We start from the raw sequence: 9,478 nt of genomic DNA on the forward strand, positions 1-9,478 counted from the left end.
GAAACAGGAGGAAACACCGTACACCTGGTGACCTTGTAAGCGTGCATTGCACCCAGCTGACCACAGGAGCCGCTAGAGCGCAATGGGACATGAACATCCCTGCTGGCCAAACCCTCCCCTAACCCGGACGATGCTGGGTCAATTGTGCGTCTCCCAATGAGTCTCCAGGTCGCGGCCGGCTGCGACAGAGCCTGGACTCGAACCAGGATCTCTAGTGGCACAGCTAGCACTGCCTTAGACCACTGCACCACTCGGGAGACATTGGCTGTCTTTTTGATTGGGTGAATATAAATTGTAATCTCATTGATCAACGTCTCAATCAAATATTACCCAATTGTCCACGCAGAAATGACATTGTGTGTCCAGTGGGATGACACTATACGTCCTCTAATTTGTAAGATTTGTACGACCACTACTCCATTCATAATGGTCTGTAACCTAATGTTACGTAACACATCATACTAAACAGAGTGTCACATATTTACATACAGAATAATATGAATTTCCCTGACACCACTTTGACCTAAAGCCCATCCTCCATCCTCCTCACTCACAGTAGCCCCTCTCTGTGTGTCATTACACAATTCAATGCAAAAAAATGCATTGACCACACAATTCTGCTGTATATAGAAATAGATCCACAGAAAGGTATCGTAGGCTCCACATAACTGCCCATTGTCTGAAACAGTATGCACACATCATGCATCTACACACGTCAAACCCATTTTGGATATCTGGAATTAGCCACCTACAACAACAAGCCCTTTACCCAAAGAGAGTTATCACCCTAGCCTGGCTGACGCAACCCACGTGACCAGAGCAGGGAGAGCTGTGACATGCTAGTCTGCAAAGGAGGCCGTTTGTCAATGCAGTATTCGCTCAGAAATTGAGCGACGGGTTTGATTGGTTCGCTCAAATGATGTTTTTTTCCTCTGGGATTGAGACCCCTTTGTTTGGATTGGAAAACCCAACCGTTGTAATGGGAGGGGGACGGCGCTCTGGGCCTGTGTGTGGCTGTGCCTATGGTTGTTTGAGTGAGAATGACACAGAGGTGAGCCAACCAGTAAAAGCACAGCCCCCTTCATTATCGGCGCATTGTGCCCACAACTTCAAAGAGCCATTCCTGACTTTGAAGTCAGGAGGACTTTGAGAGTTAGGTGTTAGCCAGACTGTTATCACTCAGGCTCATTAGAAGATTTAGACTGACAGAACGGAAGAGCTTCTATAAAGCTCCGTAGATAAACAGACCGTTTTTGTTCCCCAACTAAGTACACATTTTCATTCAGTCAGACAGAGTGGTGATGTATAAAGAGGTCTGATTAAAAGCCCAAAGCCAGCAGTGTATAGCAGAGAGAGATAGAGAACATCCCCACTGCCTAGTCTGCCAGCTCTCAGAAAAGCTCCTCCACTCTACCCTGACAAGCCTAAAATGATAACATAACCCTCTTTTAAATAAGCCCACGGTCGCAATCGTCTATTGTTATTCCCAGTATTTCAGGAACCATTGTACTAAATGAAAGCCCACTAAAAGATACAGCTCTACTTCCACATTATTGCTATATTAGTCTGCTCCAAAGAAACACGTTACCATAGAAACCATGTTATCTTTAGTAGTTAATCCCACGGGATGGCCAGTGGTGTCACACAGCAATGTTGAGTGGTGATAGACACTTGAAAAGTGACTATTTCAATACGGCCTACTTCACGCTGTCGCCTATCAGATAAACAACCACTCTGGTCCTTACTAGAGGCATATCTGAAATGACACCCTATTCCTTATGCAGTGCACCACATTTGAACAGAGCCACCTAGGGAAAAGTGTACTATTTGAGACAACATTTATGTCATGGTGTGTGTCTCTGAGTCTGAATGTCTTTCTATGTCTGTGTGTTTCTCTGTGTGTGATGTGATGTCCCTCTGTGTGTAAATACGTGTTTAATGTTGCTATGTGTCTCTGTATGTTGGCCGCTGTGTTTCTGCTTCTTGTTATGTGCCTCTATGACTCGCTCTCTGTCTCTCTTGGGTCCGGTTGGGCTTTTTTTTGGCCACGAACAATGTGGCCGCTGCTGGGATCCGCTGACAGGCCTGACCAGGGCCGCTCTGCTCTCTGAGCTCACATGCTTTTTGTGGCTCTAGTCTATCTCTCTGAGCAGCGCCTCCCAAAAAAAGGACTGTGCATCATGGTCCAACGCTTTGTTGCACTCCACTGATCCCCCTCTTAAGGCCTCTGCAGCAGCTGGAGAGATTAGAAGAGAGGAGAACAGGACACACACTCACACACACACACCACCGACACAGACACCCCAGCTTGGCCCCTTGCACACACCACTGGTACTGTTCTCACTGAAGCAGTAGAGGACAAACAGATCAGGCCGAGACTGAACTTGACAGGACCCACACCTCCAGAAAGACTCCATTCTGACCGGAAACCTATCCCAGAAAGATCCCACCCTGATCGGACTCGTACGGCACGCATAGCCCCATCTACCTGGAGCCCAGCCCAGAGGCCAACATTTTCAGCAATGAACAGTTTTGGGTACCGTCGGGAGTTGAGTAAGTATGAGGATGTGGATGAGGATGAACTACTGGCTTCTCTCAGCCCAGAGGAGCTAGCAGAGCTGGAGATGGAGCTGGCAGACATAGACCCTGATGCCAACGTGCCCATCGGCCTGAGACAGAGAGACCAGACGGAGAAGACCCCCACTGGCACCTTCAGTAGAGACTCTCTGTTGAAGTACTGGGAGAAGGAGACCAAGAGGATACTGGAGGATGAGAGAGGGGAAGCCAGCAGCCCCAAGCAGGTCAGTGATCAGGAGAGAGTCTGAACTCAGCTAGCTTGCTACTCTCAGATCTTTATGGATAACCTTAAATTACGTTTGACCAATTAATAAGCTTAATTATTCAATAATGATCACTTTCTGGTATAATGGAGAACCAGTTAGGACCTTCACACAAAAACAATACAAATCTTACATCCCGTTTAGGTCTAACTTTAGACATAATACTGTTAAAAGAGAACATGGCCATGGTGTCGGAGTCAGATTAATGAGAGATTTACACCTTATGTCTAAACAGGATGACGATGATGATGCCGAAAAGAGTGAGGAAGAATGCGTGACAGAAACCAACAGCGAAGCAGAGGAGAAGGATGACGAGAACAAGAAAGAAAATAAAGATTATGAAGAGGAAGAGGAGGAAGAAGAAGAGGAGGAGGAGGAGAGTGAGGAAGAGGAAGCTGAAACAGAGAATGAGGAGGATGAAGAGGAGGATGAAGAGGAGCCAGAAGAGAAGAGGCTTAAAGCAGCGACCCCAAAGGATTCTGGTCCTCCATCACCGCTGTCAGTCGCCATCTCCTCCCCTAGCCTCCTGAGACCCCCAAGGGTGGAGCCTATGAGACTAACCCCGCCCCCACCTCCACTTGACCCCAACGCCGACAGTAACCCAATAGTTGTCGACGAGGCCCTGGAAAGAGTCCTTAATAACGACCCTGAGCTCAAAGAGATCAACCTCAACAACATTGAGGACATCTCACAGGAAACTCTAATCCAGTTCGCTGAGGCACTGCGCTCCAACACACACGTGCGTGTCTTTAGCCTGGCCAACACGCATGCCGACGACCCCGTGGCGCTGGCCATTGCCAAGACGCTGTGCGAAAACACCTCCATCATCAGCCTGAACATCGAGTCCAACTATGTGACAGGGAAAGGGGTTCTGGCTATGGTCCAGGCTCTGCCTAGCAATAGCACCTTGACTGAGCTACGCTTCCACAACCAGAGACACATGTGTGGAGGACAGGTCAGTCAGTTTGGACTTGGTATTCAGTCTTGATGCTGCTGCTCGACACACATTTTCAGGCAATGGTAAAAGCACAACCTCACGATCCCCCCCCCCCCTCTCTTTCTCTCTCTGTCTCTCAGGTGGAGATGGAGATGGTGAAGGTTCTGAGGGAGAACCACACCCTGATCAAGCTGGGTTACCAGTTCCACCTGCCAGGCCCCCGGATGAGCATGACAGGCATCCTGACCCGTAACATGGACCGTCAGAGACAGAAACGCCTGCAGGAGCAGAGACAGAACCAGCAGGCGGGGCCAGAGGGGGCCGTTAACCCCCGTACGACCGCTCTCTTGAAGGCCACTCCGGGTTCTTCGCCCTATGGTTCCCCGCGGGTGTCTCCTTGGCAATCCCCCAAACTCCCCAAGAAACAGACCCCTCCTGCTCCCCCGCCGCCTCCTCCACCTCCTCCTCCACCCCCCCCACTGCCCTGCCAATCCCCGGCAGAGAAGAAGAAGCCGACTAGGAAGATAGCGGAGGTGATCAGGCTCCACGAGGAGGTCGTTAAGAAGCAAGGGAAAGGGAAGGGGAAGAAGGGGAAGAAAGGATTGAAAGAGACCAACAGTATCTTGAAGGAGCTGAAGAACGCTCTGCGGCCAGTGGCAGAGAACAGAGACCAGGAGCACAGCAGGCCACCCACTCCACTGCGCTCCTCACACGACCAGCTCATGGACTCCATCCGCAACGCTACTGTCCGCTCCCTCAGAAAGGTGAGATTGTGTGTGTGTGCATGTGCGTGCATGTACATGCACAGCCAATGAGAGTTAACAAGAGTTTAAGGGTTAAAGATGGTCAGCTGGTGAGACACCACCTATGAGTGTTAATAGTCTGATACATCATCAATTGGGCCCAGAGTTATTTTCTGGTCAGGTCACATGGCTAGGAAAAACAAATCAAATCAAATCAAATCAAATGTATTTATATAGCCCTTCGTACATCAGCTGATATCTCAAAGTGCTGTACAGAAACCCAGCCTAAAACCCCAAACAGCAAGCAATGCAGGTGTAGAAGCAGGGAGAACAATTGGCCCTTACCAACGTGGAGTCTATTCCAGCTGTATCCGGGGCTGGGTATTCCTGGACCGACACTGTATGCTCCAATTCTTCACCACCAGCCTAATAGCCCTGGAAACTAATTAACATGTATCCATCTGGAAAAGTGTTCCTTTCTGTGACATAGCCAGCAGACTGAGACACTATGTCATCTTGGAAAATGTCAAAGACAACTCATATAAAATGGCTGAGAGAAAGAATCTGGTCTAAACAGTCAAAGATAAATAAGGTTGTGCTTTGAGAACCTTGGGGTGCGTTCTTACCGTCAAAGGGAACACATACCGCCGAGGTCAGTCTGATTTAGACAGGTGACAGAGGAACATCGCTATCTGAGTCATCTCCTGTGGTTGACATGTTATTTTACGATGGACGCTGATCATATGACACCTTTCCATCATCAAGCGCTGTGTTATGTCTGAACAAAGCCAAACACAACACAAGCCATGGTTGAAGTCCCTAACACAGGCTGAGAGAGAGAGAGAGAGAGAGAGAGAGAGAGAGAGAGAGAGAGAAAGAAAGAAAGAAGGAGAAAGGAGCGGGAGAGTAGTCTAGTCTCTAATGTTTCTGTGGGCCCATTAATGTGTGGTAGCTGCTTGTTATGTTGTTATGTTGTTACTGTGGCAAATCCTGGTTGCCCTCAGAAGGCTAGGGTCTAGAGTCTGTGGATGCCTGCCACTTAACTAGAGTTATAAATAGGACTGTTGGACGGCTGCTACGATAACGGACACGGGAGAGGCCTCACCGTGCCAGAACGAACTCTGACAACAAAGAGTAAATAAGGAAAGTGCAGAGTCATTTTTGTGATATTTGTGGGCAAAAATGTTTGCTACTGCTGCTGCATTTCTGACATTTTGTGATGAGTTTTGGCCAATTTATCACGAAAATGCACTGACGGGGAAAACATTTGTTGACATGTGGCTTAACTTTATGCTGTAAAAGTGTGGTGATTGGTTGAATTTTTTGTGAGACCTTTTTTTGTAGTGTGGTGATCGGACAGTTTCATGCAGTAATATTAGGCGATTTGACTGATATATGCGGTAATAGTACGGTGATTGATCAAATTTGCAAGCCCTTGCGTAATATGTAGGGTGTTGTTGATTTTGCAAACAATGTGGCAATCGCAGAATCACAAAATGGAGTCTTTTGTTTTCGAGGAACCTAGCATAAGAAAAGTCCTGTTTTATTTAACAGAAATCGGTGTTGTTTTTTTTAATTGCAGGTGGAAGTTCCTCAGAGGAAGTTTGTCTTTGTCCCTGATGAAGAGACTAGCTGATCTGAAGACACAGGGAACACCCTGAGACTACTGAGGACACATAAACAATACATTCAGATTGAACTGGAATTTCCTCAGAGAGGATACTGGAAATTAACACTGTAATAGCACCTTTACTTTTGGAGTAAAGAAAATCTGAAATTCATGTTATTTTAAATGTAGTTACGGTGTATGCTTTGCAGAAAGGCATTTGGTTGTCTACATTTTTGGGATGATTAATGTATAAATTGTTGTCTAAATTGTTTACTGAGGTAACCTTTGTATAATTGTAAATATTGTATTTGGTGTGTGAGGAATATACTGTATGAATTAAACATGAAGATAAAAGCAACAACACAATTAAGTTTGATGGTGTTTTATTACTGCTTAAACCATGTTACTGTCCAAAAGGTATTGTGACTGTCCAAAGAATTCTCTTCAAAATGTAATGTTCAAAAGTTACTGTCCTAAGGCTTTTGTATAAAAGGTTCTGAGGGCCTCCATTTGCCCTCAGAACAGCCTCAATTCGTTGGGATGGACTCTACAAGGTCGAAAGCGTTCCACAGGGATGCTGGCCCTTGTTGACCCAGATGCTTTCCACTGTTGTGTCAAGTTGGATGGATGTCCTTTGGGTGGTAGACCATACACAACCCATCTCAATTGTCTCTCTTAAAAATCAATCTTTAACCTGTCTCCTCCCCTTCATCTACACTGACTGAAGTGGATTTAACAGGTGACATCAATAAGGGATCAAAGCTTTCACCTGGATTCAGCTGGTCAGTCTGTCACTGAAAGAGCAGATGTTCTTAATGTTTTTTTATACTCTGTGTATGTAGCAGAGGAACACTTAATACTTCCCCTGTGCATTTGTGTGTCTTGGAAGAGTTCTCTGGTATGGTCCTAAATCCACCCCACATCTGTTAAAAGCAAACACAACACTGAAATGCTTTTGGCAGCAGCACCAACTGTCCTTGACTAACCATTCTAGCTTCCCACATGGGATTGGAAAGGACATCAAACACTGCAAAAACACGGTTTACCTCAGTTCCACTAAAGAACTGACTTGGAGAGAAACAATATTCACCACTTAGACAACACTGGCACTAGCCAACGAGCTTCAGCAGTTTTCGGTATTATCAGGTATTATTATCAGGTACTGTATATTTCCCTAATGTGTAAACTGGAAGAAAAAAACACATGGAATCTGATATTTTGAGTTCAGATATGACCACATCCATATGTGGATCTCAATCCTGATAAAATTGTAGTGCTCCATATGCGACCTCAGGTTATTGGAATTAGAATTAGAATTAGAATAATTTAATGGGATCTCGATGGTTTGGACTCAGATTCTTTTGCCTCTGAAGTGTTTTTGTTTTTTTACACGACCAGCCGTTACCACAAAACTACCCAGGAACACTTGTTTCCATCCACAGTTTTTGTGAGAGTAAAGTCATACCATATTAAAAAAAAATCACAATAGGTGTGATGGAAGCATGACGTTTTGGTACAATTTTATAAAATGCAGATATTTGTGTCGGGAAAATGTATTGTGAAATAAATGGCGGTGGAAAAGCCTATACGCGCAAGAATAGTGATATAATAACCATCATATCGAGATAAACTTGGAGTCACGCGATGATATGGAGTGTGGTCCTCTCACTACGATTTCCAAAACCATGCAGGTTATAGGCTACAGATGAAATAATTTATGATACAATTCACAGGGTGGAGAAAGTGCACGCACGGTGATCTTGATGCTCCTTTCCAATAAAAATCGAGGGTCTTATTCTGGTGACATGATGATTTATGAATGACTTCCGTTTGACAAATATTCTAGTTTTTACCTATAATCCATAATGTAGACTAGTCTACACGTATTGTATCTGCGAGCTGTTGGCTAGAGTACATTTTGTGTGCACAATGTCATCACGCAAGGATTTTTATCCACAACAAGTCTATTTGATGGAAAATTCATAATTTGTGTTTACGCTGATTTTTTTTAAATATTCGCATGAAAATATCTCGCCAATTGGATGGAAATCTAGCTAGTGCCAGGAAATGAGCACGGCATCTGTATGCTACTTCAGAGGCTTTGCATATCAGTGTGAATGTGCAAATCTGACATGGGTAACATATAAAACTGTGTGGATAGTCAGAAAAAAAGATGTGTACAGATTGTGTAAACACAGCCAATGACAGGGTGTAAAATAACTTAAGAAAGTGTCTACCGAAAGGTCATTGGAGTTATTTTTCTAATCCCACTGCCCGGCAAACTGTATTCTCATTAATTTAAAACAAAAACAAAAGCATTCACTCTGTTTCCATCCTTCTATCCAATCATTCCAGCTTAATCTCTTCTACATACACACTACAAATAATCCACGAGTTATGTCATGTGGACGCGGTCCGATTTAGAAGTTTCACGTGTGGTTTTAGCCAACATGATGAGTACTGGGAACTGAGAGACAAATGGGGCCATAGGCCACACTGAAACCACGTTAACAGCTGTTAATACTGTCTTTTCCCACTACTTGGTCCAACCCTCCCATCACGCTTCTACAGGCCTCCAACAAACATGAATGTACTCAGATTTAGTGGCTGTGGTGGACTTTTGGCATATGTCCACATGTTCACATTAAGCAGTGTTGTTCCCATGCCACCTGTGCTACAGTAAATCCCCTTGTTGCTATATGTCCATGCTCTGTTCCCAGTGTATTGTCACCAAGGGTGCCCAGCTCACTGCTCAGGTATAATTCCCATACAATGCTGGGGGCCTGGAACTGTGAATTTTTCACCTTTATTTAACCAGGTAGGCAAGTTGAGAACAAGTTCTCATTTACAATTGCGACCTGGCCAAGATAAAGCAAAGCAGTTCGACACATACAACAACACAGAGTTACACATGGAGTAAAACAAACAGGCAAAAAAAGGCCAAGGTGGCAAAGTAAATACAATATAGCAAGTAAAACACTGGGATGGTAGATTTGCAGTGGAAGAAAGTGCAAAGTAGAAATAAAAATAATGGGGTGCAAAAGGAGCAAAATAAATAAATAAAATAAAATAAATACAGTAGGGAAAGAGGTAGAGTGGGGCAAAAAAGTATTTAGTCAGCCACCAATTGTGCAAGTTCTCCCACTTAAAAAGATGAGAGGCCTGTAATTAATTCATCATAGGTACACTTCAACTATGACAGACAAAATGAGAAAAAAATCCTGAAAATCACATTGTAGGACTTTTAATGAATTTATTTGCAAATTATGGTGGAAAATAAATATTTGGTCAATAACAAAAGTTTATCTCAATACTTTGTTATATACCCTTTGTTGGCAATGACAGAGGT

At 44.5% G+C, this 9,478-nt stretch overlaps 1 protein-coding gene across 1 annotated transcript; it reads left to right on the forward strand.

The window, feature by feature from the left end:
• The first annotated feature begins 510 nt into the window (after positions 1-510).
• LOC139378686 (leiomodin-2-like) lies at positions 511-6,495 on the forward strand. Its single transcript, XM_071121098.1, has 4 exons — positions 511-2,801; positions 3,076-3,795; positions 3,918-4,541; positions 6,103-6,495. The coding sequence occupies exons 1-4, from the start codon at positions 2,523-2,525 to the stop codon at positions 6,154-6,156; spliced, it is 1,677 nt and encodes a 558-aa protein (XP_070977199.1). The 5' UTR covers positions 511-2,522; the 3' UTR covers positions 6,157-6,495.
• The last annotated feature ends 2,983 nt before the right edge of the window (positions 6,496-9,478 follow it).

Source organism: Oncorhynchus clarkii, chromosome 21, assembly GCF_045791955.1.
Source record: "Oncorhynchus clarkii lewisi isolate Uvic-CL-2024 chromosome 21, UVic_Ocla_1.0, whole genome shotgun sequence".
Taxonomy (NCBI): domain Eukaryota; kingdom Metazoa; phylum Chordata; class Actinopteri; order Salmoniformes; family Salmonidae; genus Oncorhynchus; species Oncorhynchus clarkii.